Genomic DNA, 21403 nt, shown 5'->3' with positions numbered 1-21403 from the left:
TGGAATATTACTCAACCATAAAAAAGAATGAAGTTCTGACATTTGCAACAAAGCAGATGGACTTAGAGGGTATTATGCTTAGAGAAATAAGTAAGGTAAAGACAAATTCTCTGTGTTATCACTTATATGTGTAATATAAAAAAGAAAACAAATGAATGTCTATAACATTGAGTGTATAACAATGATATCTCATTGTGGTTTTGAGTTGCCTTTTTCTGATGATTAGTGATGTTGAACATTTTTTCATGTGCCTGTTGGCCATTTGTAGGCCATTTTTGGAAAATGTCTGTTCAGGTCTTCTGCCCTTTTTTGTTTGTTTGTTTGTTTGTTTTGGGGTTTTTTTTGCGGTACGCGGGCCTCTCACCGCTGTGGCCCCTCCCGCCGCAGAGCACGGGCTCCGGACGTGCAGGCCCAGCGGCCATGGCTCACAGGCCCAGCCGCTTCACGGCATGTGGGAACCTCCTGGACTGGGGCATGAACCTGCGTCCCCTGCATCGGCAGGCGGACTCCCAACCACTGCGCCACCAGGGAAGCCCCTGCCCGTTTTTTGATTGGGTGTTTTGGGTTTCTTTTGCTATTGGGTTGTATGAGCTGTTTATATATGTTGGATATTAATCCCTTTTCGCTTGTATCATTTGCAAATATTTTCTCCTGTTTACTAGTTGTTTTTCCATTTTGTTGATGGTTTCCATTGTTGTGCAAAAGCTTTTAAGTTTAATTAGGGTCCATTTGTTTATTTTTGCTTTTGTTTCTTTTGCCTTAGGAGACAGATTTGAAAAATATTGCTATAATTTACGTCAAAGAGTGTTCTGCCTATGTTCTCTTCTAAAAGTTTTATGGTTTCTGGTCTTACATTGAGGTCTTTAATCCATTTTGAGTTTACTTTTCTATATGGTGTAAGGAAATATTCTAATTTCATTCTTTTACATGTAGCTGTCCAGTTTTCCCAACACCACTTATTGAAGAGACTGTCTTTTCTCCATTGTTTCTTGCCACCTTTGTTGTAATTAACTATAAGTTCATGGGTTTATTTCTGGGCTGCTCTCATGCATTGATCTATGTGTCTGTTTTTGTGCCAGTACCGTGCTGTTTTTCTTTTTTTTTTCGGTATACGGGCCTCTCACTGTTGTGGCCTCTCCCAATGCGGAGCACAGGCTCCGGACGCGCAGGCTCAGCGGCTATGGCTCATGGGCCCAGCCGCTTCATGGCATGTGGGATCTTCCAGGACTGGGGCACGGACCCACGTCCCCTGCATCGGCAGGCAGACTCTCAACCACTGCGCCACCAGGGAAGCCCTACCATGCTGTTTTGATTAATGTAGGTTTGCAGTACAGCTGAAGTCAGGGAGCATGATACTTCCAGCTCTGTTCTTCTTTCTCAAGATTGCTTTGGCTATTTGGTGTCTTTTGTGGTTCCATATAAATTTTAGAATTATTTGTTCTAGTTCTGTGAAAAATGTCATGGGTATTTTGATAAGGATTACATTAAATCTCTGGATTACTTTTAGTAGTATGGACATTTTAACAATATTAATTCTTCTAACCCAAGAACACAGGATAACTTTCCATTTCTTCATATCGTCTTCAGTTTCCTTCAACAACCTTTTATAATTTTCAGAGCATTTTCACCTCCTTGGTTATGTTTATTCTTAGGTATTTTATTCTTTTTGATGCAATTTTAAACACAATTGTTTTCTTGCTTTCTCTTTATGATAGTTTATTATTAGTGTGTAGAAAAGCAACAGATTTCTGTATGTTAATTTTGTGTCTTGCAACTTTACTGAATTCATTTATTAGTTCTAATAGTTTTTTGGTGGAGACTTAAAGGTTTCTTTATATACTATCATATCTTCTGCAAATAGTGACAGTTTTACTTCCTCCCTTCCAATTTGGATGCCTTTTATTTCTTTGTCTTGTCTGACTGTTGTGGCTAGAACTTCCAATACTATGTTGAATAGGAGTGGTGAGAGTGGGCATTCTTGTCTGGTTCCTGATTTTAGAGGAAAGGCTTTCTGCTTTTCACCATTGAGTAGATGTAAGATGTGCATTTGTTATAAATGGCCTTTATTATGTTGAGATATGTTCTCTCTATATCAACTTTGCTGAGAGTTTTTATCATGAATAGATGTTGAATTTTGTCAGATGAATTTTATGCATTAATTGAGGTGAATATATGATTTTTATGCTTCCTTTTGTTAATGTGGTGTATCAGATTGATTGATTTTCAAATATTGAACCATCTTGCATTCCTGGACTAAACCTTACTTGATCATGGTGTTTGATCCTTTCTGTATATTGTGTTTGGTTTGTTTATATTTTGTTGAGGATTTTTGCATCTATATTCATCAGCAGTATTGGGGTGTAATTTTCTTTTTGGTGGTGTCTGGTTTTGGTATCAGGGTGATGATAGTCTTGTAGAATTAATTTGTGAGTGTTCCATCCTTTTCAATTTTTTGGAATAGTTTGAGAAGGTTAGGTATTAACTCTTCTCTGTATGTTTGGTAGAATTCCCCTGTGAAGCCATCGGATCCTAGATTTCTGCTTGCTGGAAGTTCTTTAAAATTACAAATCCAATTTCACCAATAGTGATCTGTCTGTTCACATTGTCTGTTTCTTCCTGACTCAGTCTCGGAAGCTTGTATGTTTCTAGAAATTTGTCCATTTCTTCTAGATTGTTGAGTTTGTTGGCATATAACTATAGTATTCCCTCTCTCTTATGATTTTTTGTATCTCTGTGATATTGATTGTTATTTCACCTCTTTCATGCCTGACTTTGTTTATTTGGGTCTTCTCTTGTTTTCTTGATGAGGCTGGCTAAAAGTTCATCAATTTTTTATCTTTACAAACACCAGCTCTTGGTTCCTTGATCCTTTCTTTTTTTTTGATCTCTATTTATTCTCTCTATGATATTTATTATTTCATTCCTTCTGCTAACTTTGGTCTTTGTCCTTCTTTTTCTGATTCCTTTAGGTGGTAGGTTAGGTTGTTTGTTTGATGTTTTCCATATTTTTTGAGGTCGGCCTGTATTTCTGTAAACTTCCTTTTTAGAACTGCTTTTGCCACATCCCATAGATTTTGGAAAGTTATGTTTTTATTTTCATTTTTATTGAGGTATTTTCTGATTTCTCTTTGATTTCTCCATTGACCCATTGGTTTTTTAGTAGCATATTGTTTAGTCTCCATGTGTTTGTGCTTTTCTCATTTTTCTTCCTGTAATTGATTTCTAATTTCATAACGTTGGGGTCAGAAAATATGCTTGATATAATTTTTATCCTTAAATTGTTGAAATTTGTTTTGTGGCCCAGTTTGTGATCTGTCCTGGAGAACGTTCCATCTGTGCTTGAAAAGAATGTGTATTCTGATGATTTTGGATAGAATTTCCTGTAGATATCTATAAGTCCAACTGGTTATTATGCCATTTAAGGCCACTGTTCCCTTATTATTTCTGTCTGGATGATCTGTTCATTGATGTAAGTGAGGTGTTAAAGTCCCCTACTATTATTATATTATTGTTAATTTCTCCCTTTATGTCTGTTAATGTTTGCTTTGCATATTTATATAAATATAAAATAATAAAATATATAAAATTTATATAAAAACATATGCACCCAATACAGGTATTGGGTGCATATATGTTAATCAGTGTAATATCCTCTTCTTGTATTGATCCCTTTATCATTATATAATGCCCTTCTTTGTCTTTTGTTTTAGACTTTGTTTTAAGGTCTATTTTGTCTGATATGAGAATTGCTACCCCCCACTTTCTTGTTGTCACTATGTGCATGAAATATCTATTTCCATCCCTTCACTTTCAGTCTGTGTGTGTCTTTAGCTCTGAAGCAATTCTCTTGTAAGCAGCATATAGATGGGTCTTGTTTTTTTTTAATATAGTTAGCCACCTTATGTCTTTTGATTGGACCATTTAATCCATTGACATTTACAGTAATTATTGATAGATATGTACTTATTGCCCTTTTGTTACTTGTTTTCTGGTTCTTTTTGTAGTTGTTCTCTGTATTTCTTCTTTTTTTTGTTTCTTCCCTTGTGGTTTGATGATTTTCTTTAGTGTTATGTTTGTGTTCCTTTTGCTGTAGTTTTTGTGTATCTGTTGTAGGTTTTTGATTTGTTGTGACCATGGGGTTCATATATGTTGACCTATAACTCTATCTACTTGTTTTTAAACAGGTAGTCCTTTAAGTTCAAACACATTCTTAAAGAGCTACATTTTTTTACTCCCTCCCCCACATTTTTTATTATTGTTGTCATATTTTATATCTTCATGTTTATCCCATTACTGATTATTGTAGTTATGTTTGACTTTACAGTTTTTTGTCTTTCAGTCTTCATGCCAGCTTATTTAAGTTGTTGATCCTCAGCCTTTACTGTATATTTGCCTTTACTAGTTGGATTTTTCCTTTCCTGTAGATTCTTTTTTTTTTTTTTTTTTGTGGTACGCGGGCCTCTCACTGTTGTGGCCTCTCCTGTTGCGGAGCACAGGCTCTGGACGTGCAGGCTCAGCAGCCATGGCTCACGGGCCTAGTTGCTCCGCGGCATGTGGGATCTTCCCGGACCAGGGCACGAGCCCATGTCCCTTGCATCGGCAGGCGGACTGTCAACCACTGCTCCACCAGGGAAGCCCTCTTACTTCTTATTACAGCCTTTCTTTTTCACTTAGAGAAGACTCTTTAACATTTCTCTTATGTTATGTTTAATATTGATGAAGTCTTTTAATTTTTGCTTGTCTAAGAAGTTCTTTATCTCTCCTCCAATTCTAAATGATAATTTTGCTCTGTAGAGTATCCTAATTTGCAGGTTTTCCTTTTCAGGACTTTGAATATATCATGTCACACCCTTTTGGCCCACAAGGTTTCCACAGAATAATCAGCTGATAGCCTTATGGGAGTTCCCTTGTGTATGACTCTACCTTTCTCTCTCTTTTTTAAAAATTAGTTATGTTTTATACATATTAGTATATATATATCAATCCCAATCTCCCAATTATCTTTCTCTTGCTGCCTTTCAAATTCTCCTTTTATCTTAACCTTTTGCCATTTTAATTATCATATATGTCTTGATGTAGTCTTTTTGGGTTCATCTTGTTTGGGGTCCTCTGTGCTTCCTGCATCTGAATTTCTGTTTCTTTTTCAGGTTTGGGAACTTCTCAGCTATAATTTTCAACCCCCCAGTCCCTGGCCATAATCCTTTTATAATTTCAGTTTGGGTTGTTGGTTCCCTGGTCTTGAGATACTACTGCAAGAGTTAGTAAGCTTCTCCAGAGAATTGCCTTTCAGTTATTGAGCTGCCTGGGAGTTACTTGACCCCATCCCCCAGGGTAACCCTTCAGCCAATGCCTAATTGTTAGATGGGTCTAAAAGCCCAGCTCCACTGTCTCAGGTGGGAAAGACTCTGAGGCACAGTTTTTACTCTAGAGTTTCCCTGAAGTATCAGGCTAAGGCTAGAATTTACCTGAAATCATCTTTTCTTTTTTTTTTTTTTTTTTTTTTTTTTTGTTGTTGTTGTAGACGGGCCTCTCACTGTTGTGGCCTCTCCCATTGCGGAGCACAGGCTCTGGATGCACAGGCCCAGCAGCCATGGCTCACGGGCCCAGCCACTCCGTGGCATGCGGGATCCTCCCAGACTGGGGCATGCATCCGTGTCCCCTGCATCAGCAGGCGGACTCTCAACCACTGCGCCACCAGGGAAGCCCTGAAATCATCTTTTCTTTAGCTTTATCTTCCTCCCTATTTTGCTTCTCTTCCTTGCAGGTTCCTCCAGAGACCGCTCCCTAAATAAAGCACTGACAAAAGTATCCTCATTTCAGACCCTGCTTCTAGGAAACCTGACACCGACTGACTAGTCCATAGTTTTTATTAAACAGAAAGATAAATTCTCAATGTAGGTCACTGTAAATTCAGATAAATCTACTTCTTCTGAGACCCCCCAATGCTTAAAGGTCTATAGGGTTTCCAGACCTTTACTAAAATATGTTTTGTGAAGATGAATGATATTTTTTTTCCTGGAATCCTATGATTATTTTTTGAAAATTAATTTTTTTTGGAGTATAGTTGATTTAAAATGTGTTATTTTCTGCTGTACAGCAAAGTGAATCAGTTATACATATATCCTCTCTTCTTTTAGATTCTTTTCCCATATAGGTCATTACAATTCCCTGTGCTATACAGTAGGTTCTTATTAGTTATCTATTTTATATGTAGTAGTTTGTATATGTCAATCCCAAACTCCCAATTTATCCCCCCCTTCCTCCTTGGTAACCATAAGTTTGTCTTCTATATTTGTGACTCTCTGTTCTGTAAATAAGTGCATTTGTACCATTTTTTTAGATTCCACATATAAGCAATATCATATGATATTTGTCTTTCAAATATTTGTCTGATTTACTTCACTCAGTATGACAATCTCTAGGTCCATCCATGTCACTGCAAATGGCATTATTTCGTTCTTTTTTATGGCTGAGTAATATTCCATTGTATATATGTACCACATCTTTATCCATTCATCCATTGATGGTTATTTAGGTTGCTTCCATGTCCTGGATATTGTAAATAGGGCTGCAACGAACATTGGGGTGCATGTATCTTTTTGAATTATTGTTTTCTCTGGATGTATGCCCAGGACTGGGATTGCTGTGTCATATGGTAGCTCTATTTTTAGTTTTTTAAGGAACCTCCATACTGTTCTCCATAGTGGCTGTACCAATTTTCATTCCCACCAACAGTGTAGGAGGGTTCCCTTTTCTCCACACCCTCTCCAGCATTTATTGTTTGTAGATTTTTTGATGATGGCCATTCTGACTGGTGTGAAGTGATACCTCGTTGTAGTTTTGATTTGCATTTCTCTAATAATTAGTGTTGTTGAGCATCTTTTCATGTGCCTCTTTGCCATCTGTATGTATTCTTTGGAGAAAGGTCTATTTAGATCTTCCACCCATTTTTTGATTGAGTCGTTTGTTGTTTTGATATAAAGCTGCATGAGCTGTTCGTATATTTTGGCAATTAATCCCTTGTCGGTTGCTTTGTTTGCAAATATTTTCTCCCATTCTGTGGGTTGTCTTTTTGTTTCATTTATGGTTTCCTTTGCTGTGCAAAAGCTTTTAAGTTTAATTAGGTCCCATTTAGGTTTTTTTGTTTTTATTTTCATTAGTCTAGGAGGTCGATCAAAAAGATATTGCTGTGATTTATGTCAAAGAGTGTTCTGCCTCTATTTTCCTCTAAGAGTTTTATAGTGTCCGGTCTTACATTTAGGTTTTTAATCCATTTTGATTTTATTTTTGTGTATGGTGTTAGAGAATGTCCTAATTGCATTCTTTTACATGTAGCTGTCCAGTTTTCCCAACACCACTTATTGAAGAGACTGTCTTTTCTCCATTGTCCACTTTGTCATAGATTAGGTGACTACAGGTGTGTGGGTTTATCTCTGGACTTTCTATCCTGTTCCATTGAAGAGGAGTGATTTTGGAACCATATGAGTGAGTGAGCAGGAAAAGTGTTTTCTGAAAGTGTTGAAATTATTGTAACACTTTACAAATAAAAGTTCCAGAAGGGATCGAATTTCTTATCACTGAAAGTCTGTTATTAAAAATTAAAACACATATTTGCTGGTATTATTCAATAAATTCTCTTATGGCCTCCATTGATCAACCCCTCTACATTCTTTAAAGATCTAGCTAATTTTCTGTACATAGTCTGCAGAGAGAATACGTGTCATGCTACCTCTCGCAGTATAGTTAGAGGGAGTATATCTGGTATACTAATATCTTAATAATTATTATGTTTTCATTTTGAGAAAAATATTCATCCCAGAACTACTTTGGGGGACTTGCGCATCAGGTCCACTTTAGAAAGAGATAAAAATTCTCCAGCATCTCTGTTCAGTTATTACATTCATATCTCTAAGGGGAATTTTTTTTCACTCATGTAAATTTTACAGCTAGGACATGTTGCTGCTTCAGTATCAGTATCCTATGTTTGGTATTTCTGCCTTATATCTGACATATACGTGTTTTGCTTCTTTCTTCAATTTATTTCTGGTTTTACCTAAGAAAACCTTTAAAATTTTTGGAATGATTTTAGATTTATGAAGAATTTGTGAAGATGCTACCTTGAACTCCCATATATGTTCACTCAGTTTTCCCTAAAGTTAACATCTCATATAACCATGTTGGTACATTACATTTATCAAAACTAAAAAATTAACATTGATACCTTACTATTAACAAACTGTAGGAGTTATTTGGATTTCACCAGTTTTTCCACTAATGTTCTTTTCCTGTTCCAGGATCTAATTCAGGATACTACATTGCTGTTAGTTGTTATGTCTCCCCAGTCTCCTTTGCTGTTTTTGTGTTTCATGACCTTGTCATTTTTAAAGATTATCGGTCAGATATTTTGTAGAACGTCTCTCAGTTTGGATTTCTCTGATGTTTTATCATGATTTAGACTGAGGTTATGAGTTTTAGGAAGATTACCGTAGAGGTAAAGTGCTCTTCTCATCACATCATAGCAGCAGGTACATGGTATCCACTTGACTTCATAACACCAGTGATGTTAACCTTCCTGTTTCATTTTTGATCATTTACTAGACCTTTTAACAACTTGCCTTATTATTTTTTCATTTGTATTGTCTCACAGATCTGGAAAGGCTTATCTTTTTTTGTGTTGTGGTATTTGTGTCTTTTTGGTTTTTATATGCTTTAACTAAGTTTTCTTTTTAATGATGTTCTAACTCTGGGTTTTCACATGTTCTCTTTTGCAAGATAAAATCTCATCACTTAGGTTCACTGACCAACTGATATTGCAACTCATTGCCATCCATGTTTTAACCTGAGAATAATTGGTCTGGAGTAAAACAACTATGCCAAATTTTGTTCAAGGGTCTTCTGTTGAAAAATGTAGGAAGCAGGATGTACATTTCAGGAAAATGGTTAAAATAAGTAATATTTGTGCCTAATGGATTAAGTTAAGCTTCACTGATGTGTAGAGTACCTTATTATCCCCATGATGCTACCTGAGTAGGCATTACAGCATGGCACATCACCTCTTCTTTTAGAAGAGTTTAAAATTCAGTCACATATAGATTTCTAGTGCTATACAACTCCTTAGACTGGGCTTGTTTTTGTGGATATAGTAAGAATGGATAATATAATAAATAAATATTATCATTTTTGATATATTATTGCAGATTTTAAATCACACATAGTCTGAGACATTTTAAGCATTATATGGAGGGATTAGTTGATGTAAAATTGTTGTTTCACTTCTTCTATTACATTTGTCTTCACTCTCAGTTGTTCTGGATTCTCTAGGGACAGGTATCCTATATTATTCCAATAGATGAGAAACTGTATACCGTGCACCTTAGGCAAAGGTAATTTTTTATTCTTTACTTTTAGATTTAATTTTATTTATGTGAATTTACTTATAATAAAAATAGAGTGTTAAAAATAATGTACTTGTTATTAAAAATTTTAGTTGTCTCAGATGAACAGATACTCTCCTGTGAATTAATTTTTTGGTCTTAATGCCTCATAGTCTTTTGTGAATAGGGGGGTTACAAACAGGAAAAATAGGGACTTGTCTCCTGAAGATTAATCTGTATGATCTTAAGTTGGCAGAACCAGCAGGACCTGTATAATCAGGGCAGGTATGTGATAAGAAAGAAGTAAGTCTGTAACTGTATCAGTTAGGGTTTGAACAGGGAGGCAGGCTCACCACCAGGAAAATGAAATAAGGGATTTAATATAGAAATTAGATCATACAGTGTTCTGGAAACTGGTGAATAATTTATGGAAAATAGTACCAGCTATATACCATGCCTAAGAGAATTGTGAACATATTTTAAATAACTTTCTGTAGGGTTTAATTCTCTCTTGGAAACCCAGTAGAGAAAGGCTGGCTTGGAAGCAATTTGTAACTTTCAAGAAGTAGATTTCAGTTAAATATTGGCTGTAGAACTAGACTACGTGGTATTAAGCGGAGGCGAATTGTGAGAAACTGAAAGTATTAAGTGAAAACGACTTTTTCCGAAATGTTCAGCAGAGAAAAAAAGAAGAATATGAACGCTTTTTAAGGAAGAGAAAACAAAGTATTTTGGCTGAGAGGAAGTTTCTTAAAGAGAGAAGTATAAACAAGTGATTCATTGTGTTGTTAGATGCCGAAGAATGGCATTGAGTAAAAGAGTGTTAACCTACCTGCTCCTTTAGACAGAAGGGAAGAATAGTAAATGACATCTCAAAGAACTTTTCAAGTGCATAAGACGGAAAGAGAGAAGTCACATTATATTTGAGTATCTTATTGAAACTATAAGCAGTAGTAAGAAATAGAGGGACTGGAGCTTGGGAGATGGATAGAGCATGTATATACTCTGTTTTTGGAAATTACCTGTATAATAATTAGGGCACCATGACTATAGGAAGTCATAGGAAGCTATTGCAAGAAACTTATATGGGAAATAATGAGAAGTATCATTATGACCATGTAGGATTTCTTTTTTTTTTTTAAGACGTAACTGAGGCGGCAGAAAAAAAGATTAGATAACAGATTGGACATAGTGGTAGCACAGATTTGGTGGGGCAGTGAAGGAGAAGGAGAGCACGTCTGCATCAGGGGATATCCAGGAGAAATGTCCAGTGGCAGTTTGATTGATTGATTGATTGAAGTATAGTTGTCTTACAATATCATATTATTTTCAGGTGTACAATATAGTGATTCTATATTTTTATACATTACAAACCATATAATTACATTATATTGACTGTATTCCCTGCGTTGTACATTGCATCCCTATGACTTACTTATTTTATAACTGGTAGTTCATACCTCTTAATCCCCTTCACTTGTATATTAAAGGCCATTTATGACAAACCCACAGCTAACATCATACTCAATGATGAAAAGCTGAAAGCTTTTCCTCTAAGGCCAGGAATAAGACAAGGATGCCCCCTCTCACCACTTTTATTCAACACAGTATTGGAAGTCCTAACCATAGCAATTAACAAGAAATAATATGCATCCACATTGGAAGGGGAGAACTAAAATGGTCACTATTTACAGATGGTAGGATAACATAGAAAACCCTACAGACTCCACCAAAAAGCTATTAGAACTAATAAATGAATTCAGTAAAGCTGCAGGATACAAATTAATATACAGACCTGTACTCTGAAAGCTGTAAGACATTGATAAAGAAATTGAAGAGAACATCAATAAATGGAAAGATATACCATGCTTATGCACTGGAAGAATTAATATTGTTAAAATGTCCATACCACTAACCAAGGCAATCTACAGATTCAGTCCAATCCCTATCAAAATACTCATGCATTTTTCACAGAAGTAGAACAAATAGTCCTAAAATTTGTATGAAACCACAGAGGACCCCAAATAACCAGTTATATTTAGTTCAGGTCATGCGAGAGAGGTGTGGGTTTCAGAGCCATCTTTTGTATATAGGTATAAATGAGGTACCAGAAATGAATAAGATACAGAGGTGGGGGTGAATATTAATGATGAGAAGGAAAAACAACCAGAATTGAAGGCCATGGAAGCATTTAAGTGAAGAAGTAAGGATCCAGATGAAGGGACTTACAAAAGTAGACAAAAAGATATGAGGGAAACTAGAGGTAAATGGTATGATTGAAGTTGAAGAGTAAATGTTTTAAAGAAGGGGAGTGTGGTCAAGTGTGTTAGAGTAGTTTTACGTGACTCAAACTGCTTTTTGGATTTAACAGCAAGCGGGTCATTAGTAATCTCTATGGCAACTGTTTTAATGGAGGATTCCCAGCAGAAGCTAGACTGCGTGGTCTAGTTATATTACATTGGATTGAGGAGTGAGCACCAGGTGAGAAAGCATAAATAAAATAGCATAATAAGGACAGGGAATGATACCAGAGAAGGTTGAACTTAGACTTGTAGTTTCAACACTTATGTTCTGGTTAGTATGACTTTTACAGAATACTCTTCCACTTCATTATAGTAATATATATTTAATAGTAAAATTGAGAGAGAATGAAAGAATAGGGAATTCCCTGGTGACACAGTGGTTAAGAAACCGCTTGCCAGTGCAGGGGACATGGGTTTGAGCCCTGGTCCGGGAAGACCCCACATGCTGCGGAGCAACTAAGCCCGCGAGCCACAACTACTGAGCCTGCACTCTAGAGCCCGCAAGCCACAACTACTGAGCCCGCATGCCACAACAACTGAAGCCCACACACTTAGAGCCTGTGCTCCGCAACAAGAGAAGCCACCACAATGAGAAGCCCACGTGCTGCAACGAAGAGTAGCCCCCGCTCGCTGCAACTAGAGAAAGCCCACGCGTAGCAACGAAGACCCAACGCAGCCAAAAATAAATAAATAAATGAATAAAAATTTAAAAGAAATGAATGAAAGAATAGAAAACTCTCATAATCCTACACCCATTTTGTATCTTTGTAAATTTTAAAATGCTTTTCTCTTGTCTTGTAGTCTCTTCTTATTTTTTAAAGGAGTATATAAGATAGGAAAATTATTTTGAGTAAATGCTTATTGCTTTGAATAAAGATTACATACAGGTCAAAAGAAGATACTACCTTTGTCAGGGATTGGCAAACTTTTTCTTTAAAGGCCCAGATAGTAAATATTTTAGGCTCTGAGAATGATAATATCTTTGTCAAAATGACTCAACTCTGCTGTTGTAGTGTGAAACTGCCATAAACCATATATAAGTGGATGGGTATGGCTGTGTTCAAATAAAATTTTATTCACAAACGCAGAAGGTAGGTCAGATTTGGCTTGAGGGATTTAAGTTTGCTGACTACTGCTTTACATGTTTCAAAAAGAATAACTTAAAATTATCTCACTCTTTTTTTATATTCAGATTTTTTTTAGCAGATAATTTCATGGTTTATTTGTATAATCAAGGATCTGTGAATTCTCATTCTTCAAATATTCAGGTAAGATTTAAATTTCGTATTTCAAAAAATTTTAAAACCCTTTTTACATTGCATACTTTCCTAATACAGAAGACTCTATTCACAGGGCATGTATTTAAGTGATCCACTTATGCCTCATTTCACCCATTATTAGGCTTTCTTGAAGTCTTGGTAAATTAAAGACAAACTAGATTGACTTACCTTCTACTTTGCCTAGAACGTAGGCACAGTTAAATTAATTAGTTTATATTTTGTTGAATAAATGAATATACATTAAATAATAATAAAAAACAAGTACAAATCTTACTGAATCTGAAATCATAGATTGAAATCCTTTCCTTCTTTTTTAGTGCCTGTCTCATCCATCAATGAATCATATTGACTCTACCTTTCAAATTATGTACTAAGAATCCACCCTCTTCCTCTGTCTCTATCTGCTGATACCACTGTAAACATCATATCTAGTTTGGATTATTGCTATAACTTCCAGAATAATCTCCCTGCTTCCACACCTTGCTCACCTCCTCAGTTAGATCCCAACATGACAACCAGATCAATCCTATTAAAACCTGGTCAGATCATATCACTTCTCTGTTCAGAAGCCTCCATGGGATGATTTATCATTCACAAAGTAAAAACCAAAGTCGTTTTAGTATCCTACAGGCTTTACACAGTCTGGTTCTCTTTACTTCTATGACCTTATTTCCAGTTACTCTCTACCTTGCTTATTCTGTTCCTTGGTTTCCTTGCTGTTCTTCAAATATACCAGACATGTCCTCCTTTCAAGAAATTTTCACTTTCTATTTCTTCTGATCCAGATGTTTGCTCTTTCCCAAGATACAGTGTTTTTCTCCCTCATTTCCTTCAGGTCTTTGCTCAAAACCATCCTGTTAGTCCTTGACTAACCCCTATTTTATTTATTATTATTATTATTATTATTATTTTTTTTTGCGTACGCAGGCCTCTCACTGTTGTGGCCTCTCCCATTGCGGAGCACAGGCTCCGGACGCGCAGGCTTAGCGGCCATGGCTCACGGGCCTAGCCGCTCTGCCGCATGTGGGATCTTCCCGGACCGGGGCACGAACCCGCGTCCCCTGCATCGGCAGGCGGACTCTCAACCACTGCGCCACCAGGGAAGCCCTATATATAGTTTTTAAGTAGGGTTTTACTTATATTAGGTTAACATTCTGTTCAACTCTTCTATAGATTCTGATTGCTAGATTTATCAGTTACTGACAGAAATGTATGTGCTTAAAAATCTTTTAGTATGATTATGCATTTATTTTTATTCTTTCAGTTTGGGCTTTTTATAATTTGAAGCTATGTTATTAAATAAATACAAACTTGGAATATTTATATCTTCCTGGTGAATTGAAACTCATGTATCATTATGAAATGTCCCTCTTTATCTCTAGTAATGCTTCTTGCCTTAAAGTCTACATTTCCTGTATTAGTATTGCTTCAAAATCATCCTTTTGGTTTGTGTTGGTGTGGTCTGTCTTTTTCTAGCTCTTCAATCTTTTTGTGCCCTTAAATTTTAGATGTTTCTTTTTAGCAGAATATCAGAATTTAAAGGAAATCCATACTCACAATCTTTGTCTTTTAATTGATGACCTAAATTTATATATTGGAAAATAATTTTCCCTAAAATATGGGATAAAACTTTGGAAGCAGGATGTAAAATATTAATCCCAAGTATTGATCTGAAAAGAGTAGTTAATATAGTGAAAGTGGCAAATATGGGGAGACTTTTTTCTGAATGTCACTTTATTCATACTGATATAAACTGTTTATAGCCTGTGAAAAATATTCAGAAAGTTCTATTAAGTATAATAAGTTAAGAAATCATTAGAAAGTTTTGTCAACTCCTAGGTAACCACTTTATATTTTCCCCCCTAGACTCAATGCTACTACCAAGGATATATTGAAGGATATCTGAATTCTGTTGTCACACTTAGCACGTGCTCTGGACTGAGGTTATGTATTTTTTTGTCGTTAATATGCAGACACCATGGTTATGATATTTGTCTGCAGAGAATTTGTTAGTTTATACTAAGTGTGGAGCTGGTAGAGGATTCCCATGTGGAGATTATTCAGTGAATAATGATAATAATAATAATAATAATCTCTTCCTCTGAATATGTTTCTTCTCTGATTTCTCCTTACTTTCCCCACTGACCAGAGACATGTCTAACTTCTTGAAGGTTTAGATTTCCTGGTGTCTTTGCTCTGTATCTTGTTTCTTCTTTAGTACAGAAATGACAGTTGACCTTGTTTGACTATAGCAAGTTGGAAGAGCTAAGTTTCGGGTAGCTTATTTTTTCAGCAAATAGAGTATTTTTGATACCTACCATGTACCAGCTACTGGCCTAGTGTTTGGAGGTGTAAAAATAAATGAACAAAGCATGTTCTTTCACAAAGGGAAATCATCTTCAGAGAGAGGAAGCACTTCTATATAAACAAATAAGTATTATTATGGTACTCATTTTTCTAGTAATATCACTATATTAATCTCTCTAAGAACTGTAGGGTTTCCTCTTTAGTGCTTGGAGAGTTTTCCGTTCTGTCAAGATATTCTTCACCTTCATTTTGTAGTGTAGGAGCCTTGTTTCCACAAACGAATTTTACTCAGTGCTTTTTACATGGAATTCTGAAATTTGGTTTTTAGAGAGTAGTCACTTGAACTGTTACCCGTATTCAAGGAAGAATACTTATAAAAGTTGTTTACTCTTTAAAATTTAGCTTTTAATTTCTTATTCAGACTAGGTACATAAACAAAATTCATAAATGCCTTCTTCTAATTATTGCTGAATTTTATTTTTATGAATAAAATTACTGATTATATATCCTTTTTTTTATGAAAGCAATGTAATCATTGCAGCGCAAAACAAAAAGAAATTTATACAGATTTCTATTTGCTATTGCTTTCATTAAATTACTGACTTGGGGGACAGGAGAATGACTTGATCACAGTAATGCTGTGTACTTGCTAGCAACTGATTACATAATTTGTGCTGCGTTTATAACTATAAAGTAAATTAAATGGAAAGTTACTTTTTTGGATTGGGGAAGACCTTTTTTTTATCTCTTCAGAGTCATCTCCAGAACATAAAGAGTTTGGGTCAAAATACTGAGCTCAAAAACATTCTGCATCTTTCTTCGCAGTCTCCTCCTCCCCCTCCTTCTCGTCCTCCTCCTCCTCCTCCTCCTCATTTTTTAAGAATTCTGTCAGTTTTATGATATAGAATTAATTAAAAGCACTTAAATTTTTATCCCTAATTTTACAGAGGAATATTGCAGTTTGAAAATCTTTCTTATGGAATTGAGCCTCTGGAATCTGCAGTTGGATTTCAGCATCTTCTTTATAAATTAGGAAATGAAAACAATGAATTTGCAGTTCTTACTGAAAATAACCAAGACACAGAACAAAACCCAATGGACTATAATATTTTCATAAGTGAAAAAGTGAGTTATGTATGCTTTATTACCCTTTCAAGGCAGCTATTGCTTTTATTTACTTATTAATTTAATTTATTTTTTCACATCTTTATTGGAGTATAATTGCTTTACAATGGTGTGTTAGTTTCTGCTTTATAACAAAGTGAATCAGCTATACATACACATATATCCCCATATATATCTCCTCCCTCTTGCGTCTCCCTCCCTCACTCCATATCCCACCCCTCTAGTTGGTCACAAAGCACCGAGCTGATCTCCCTGTGCTATGTGGCTGCTTCCCACTAGCTATCTGTTTTACATTTGGCAGTGTATATATGTCCATGCCACTCTCTCACTTTGTCCCAGCTTACCCTTTCCCCTCCCCATGTACTCAAGTCCATTCTCTACGTCTGCATCTTTATTCCTGTCCTGCCCTTAGGTTCTTCAGAACCTTTTTTTTTCCTTTAGATTCCATATATATGTGTTAGCATACGGTTTTTGTTTTTCTCTTTCTGACTTACTTCACTCTGTATGACAGACTCTGAGTCCATCCACCTCACTACAAATAACTCAAATTCGTTTCTTTTTATGGCTAGTATTCCATTGTATATATGTGCCACATCTTCTTTATCCAGTCATCTGTTGATGGACATTTAGGTTGCCTCCATGTCCTGGCTATTGTCAGTAGAGCTGCAGTGAACATTGTGGTACATGAGTCTTTTTGAATTATTGTTTTCTCAGGGTATATGCCCAGTAGTGGGATTGCTGGGTTGTATGGTAGTTCTATTTTTAGTTTTTTAAGGAACCTCCATACTGTTATCCATAGTGGCTGTATCAATTTACACTCCCACCAACAGTGCAAGAGGGTTCCCTTTTCTCTACACCCTCTCCAGCATTTATTGTTTGTAGACTTTTTGATGATGGCCATTCTGACTGGTGTTAGGTGATATACCTCATTGTAGTTTTGATATGCGTTTCTCTAATGATTAGTGATGTTGAGCATCCTTTCATGTGTTTGTTGACAATCTGTATATCTTCTTTGGAGAAATGTCTGTTTAGGTCTTCTGCCCATCTTTGGATTGGGTTGTTTGTTTGTTTGTTTGTTTTTATCAAGTCATTTTTTAAAATATTTATTTATTTATTTTTAGCTGTGTTGGGTCTTCGTTTCTGTGCGAGGGCTTTCTCTAGTTGTGGCAAGTGGGGTCCACTCTTCATCGCGGTGCGCGGGCCTCTCACTGTCACGGCCTCTCTTGTTGTGGAGCACAGGCTCCAGACGCGCAGGCTCAGTAGTTGTGGCTCACGGGCCTAGTTGCTCCGCGGCATGTGGGATCTTCTCAGGCCAGGGCTCGAACCGGTGTCCCCTGCATCGGCAGGCGGAATCTCAACCACTGCGCCACCAGGGAAGCCCCGGGTTGTTTGTTTTTTTGATATTGAGCTGCATGAGCAGCTGGTAAATTTTGGAAATTAATCCTTTGTCAGTTGCTTCATTTGCAAATATTTTCTCCCATGCTGAGGGTTGTCTTTTCATCTTGTTTATGGTTTCCTTTGCTGTGCAAAAGCTTTTAAGTTTCATTAGGTCCCATTGGTTTATTTTTGTTTTTATTTCCATTCCTCTAGGAGGTGGGTCAAAAAGGATCTTGCTGTGGTTTATGTCATAGAGTGTTCTGCCTATGTTTTTCTCTAAGAGTATTATGGTGTCTGGCCTTACATTTAGGTCTTTAATCAATTTTGAGTTTATTTTTGTGTATGGTGTTACGGAGTGTTCTAATGTCATTCTTTTACCTGGAGCTGTCCATTTTTCCCAGCACCACTTATTGAAGGGGCTGTCTTTTCTCCATTATATATTCTTGCCTCCTTTATCAAAAATAAGGTGACCATATGTGGGTCGGTTTATCTCTGGGCTTTCTATCCTGTTTCATTGATCTGTATTTCTGTTTTTGTTCCAGTACCATACTATCTTGATTACTATAGCTTTGTAGTATAGTCTGAAGTCAGGGAGCATGATTCCTCCAGCTTCATTTTTCTTTCTCAAGACTGCTTTGGCTATTCGGGGTCTTTTGTGTTTCCATACAAATTGTGATGTTTTTAGTTCTAGTTCTGTGAAAAATGCCATTGGTAGTTTGATAGGGATTGCATTGAATCTGTAGATTACTTTGGATAGTATAGTCATTTTCACAGTGTTGATTCTTCCAATCCAAGAACATGGTATATCTCTCCATCTGTTGGTATCATCTTTAATTTCTTTCAACAGTCTTTTATAGTTTTCTGCATACTGGTCTTTTGTCTCCTTAGGTAGGTTTATTCTTACATATTTTATTATTTTTGTTGCAATGCTAAATGGTAATGTTTCCTTAATTTCTCTTTCACATTTTTCATCACCAGTGTATAGGAATGCAAGAGAATTCTGTGCATTAAATTTGTATCCTGCTACATTACCAAATTCATTGATCAGCTCTAGTAGTTTTCTGGTAGCATCTTTAGGATTCTCTACATATAGTATCATGTCATCTGCAAACAGTGACAGCTTTACTTCTTTTCCAACTTGGATTCCTTTTATTTCATTTTCTTCTCTGATTGCTGTGGCTAAAACTTCCAAAACTATGTTGAATAATGGTGGTGAGAGTGGGCAACCTTGTCTTGTTCCTGATCTTAGAGGAAATGGTTTCAGTTTTTCACCATTGAGAACGATGTTGGATGTGGGTTTGTCATATATGGCCTTTACTATGTTGAGGTAAGTTCCCTGTATGCCTACTTTCTGGAGGGTTTTTATCATAAATGGGTGTTGAATTTTGTCGAAAGCTTTTTCTGCATCTATTGAGATGATTATATGGTTTGACTCCTTCACTTTGTTAATATGGTGTATCACATTGATTGATTTGTGTATATTGAAGTATCCTTGCATTCCTGGGATAAACCCCACTTGATCATGGTGTACGATCCTTTTAATGTTCTGTTGGATTCTGTTTGCGAGTATTTTGTTGAGGATTTTTGCATCTATGTTCCTCAGTGATATTGGCCTGTAGTTTTCTTTCTTTGTGACATCTTTATCTCATTTTGGTATCAGGGTGATGGTGGCCTTGTAGAATGAGTTGGGGAGTGTTCCTCCCTCTGCTATATTTTGCAAGAGTTTGAGAAGGATAGGTGTTAGCTCTCCTCTAAATGTTTGATAGAATTCGCCTGTGAAGCTATCGAGTCCTGGGCTTTTGTTTTTTGGAAGATTTTTAATCACAGTCGCAATTTCAGTGCTTATGATTGGTCTGTTTATATTTTCTATTTCTTCCTGGTTCAGTCTCGGAAGGTTGTGGTTTTTAAATATTTGTCCATTTTTTCCAAGTTGTCCATTTTATTGGCATATAGTTGCTTGTAGTAATCTTCATGATCCTTCATATTTCTGCAGTGTCAGTTTTTACTTCTCCTTTTTCATTTCTAGTTCTATTGATTTGAGTCTTTCCCTTTTTTTCTTGATGAGTCTGGCGAATGGTTTATCAATTTTTTTTATCTTCTCAAAGAACCAGCTTTTAGTTTTATTGACCTTTGCTATCGTTTTCATCATTTCTTTTTCATTTGCTTCTGATCTGATCTTTATGATTTCTTTCTTTCTGCTAACTTTGGGGTTTTTTTGTTCTTCTTTCTCTAATTGATTTAGATGTAAGGTTAAGTTGTTTATTTGAGATGTTTCTTGTTTCTTGAGGTAAGATTGTATTGCTATAAACTTCTGTCTTAGAACTGCTTTTGCTGCATTCCATAGGTTTTAGGTCATCGTGTCTTCATTGTCATTTGGTTCTAGGTATTTTTTGATTTCCTCTTTGATTTCTTCAGTGATCTCTTGGTCATTTAGTAGTGTATTGTTTAGCATCCATCTGTTTGTATTTTTTACAGATTTTTCCCTGTAATTGATATCTAGTCTCATAGCGTTGTGGTTGGAAAAGATAGTTGATATGATTTCAATTTCCTTAAATTTCCCAAAGCTTGATTTGTGACCCAAGATATGATCTGTCGTGGAAAATGTTCCATGAGCACTTGAGAAGAAAGTGTATTCTGTTGTTTTTGGGTAGAATGTCCTAGAAAGATCAATTAAGTCCATCTTGTTTAATGTATCATTTAAAGCTTGTGTTTCCTTATTTATTTTCATTTTGGACGATCTGTCGATTGGTGAAAGTGGAGTGTTAAAGTCCCCTACGATGATTGTGTTACTGTCAATTTCCCCTTTTATGGCTGTTAGCATTTGCCTTATGTATTGAGGTGCTCCTATGCTGGGTGCATAAATATTGACAGTTGTTATATCTTCTTCTTGGATTGATCCCTTGATCATTATGTAGTGTCCTTCTTTGTCTCTTCTAATAGTCTTTATTTTAAAGTCGATTTTGTGTGGTATGAGAATTGCTACTCCAGCTTCCTTTTGATTTCCATTTGCATGGAATATCTTTTTCCATCCCCTCACTTTCTGTCTCTGTGTGTCCCTAGGTCTGAAGTGGGTCTCTTGTAGAGAGCATATGTACGGGTCTTGTTTTTGTATCCGTTCAGCCAATCTATGTCTTTTGGTTGGAGCATTTAATCCATTTACATTTAAGGTAGTTATCGATATATATGTTTCTATTACCATTTTCTTAATTGTTTTGGGTTTGATATTGAAGGTCTTTTCCTTCTCTTGTGTTTCCTGCCTAGAGAAGTTCCTTTAGCATTTGTTGTAAAGCTGGTTTGGTGGTGCTGAATTCTCTTAGCTTTTGCTTGTCTGTAAAGGTTTTAATTTTTCCCTCGAATCTGAATGAGATCCTTGCTGGGTAGAGTAATCTTGATTGTAGGTTTTTCCCTTTCATCATTTTAAATATGTCCTGCCACTCTCTTGTGCCTTGCAGCGTTTCTGCTGAAAGATCAGCTGTTAACCTTATGGGGATTCCCTTGTATGTTATTTGTTGTTTTTCCCTTGCTGCTTTTAATATTTTTTCTTTGTATTTAATTTTTGGTAGTTTGATTAGTATTTGTCTTGGCGTGGGCTTCCCTGGTTGCGCAGTGGTTGAGAGTCCGCCTGCCGATGTAGGGG

General features: G+C 36.2%; 1 protein-coding gene across 1 annotated transcript in view; it reads left to right on the top strand.

Moving 5' to 3' along the window:
- The window catches only part of ADAM32 (ADAM metallopeptidase domain 32), a 184217-nt gene that overhangs the window by 20216 nt on the left and 142598 nt on the right, over positions 1-21403 (top strand). Inside the window, exons 2-5 of the mRNA XM_007469793.1 lie at positions 9322-9383; positions 12870-12945; positions 14824-14900; positions 16212-16389. Of these exons, the coding sequence (XP_007469855.1) occupies positions 9322-9383; positions 12870-12945; positions 14824-14900; positions 16212-16389 (393 nt within the window). The remainder of the gene's footprint in view (positions 1-9321; positions 9384-12869; positions 12946-14823; positions 14901-16211; positions 16390-21403) is intronic.

The sequence above is a fragment of the Lipotes vexillifer genome, unplaced genomic scaffold (assembly GCF_000442215.2).
Source record: "Lipotes vexillifer unplaced genomic scaffold, Lipotes_vexillifer_v1.1 scaffold1383, whole genome shotgun sequence".
In the NCBI taxonomy this organism is placed as follows: Eukaryota; Metazoa; Chordata; class Mammalia; order Artiodactyla; family Lipotidae; genus Lipotes; species Lipotes vexillifer.
This window is presented reverse-complemented; position numbering and strand designations above follow the sequence as displayed.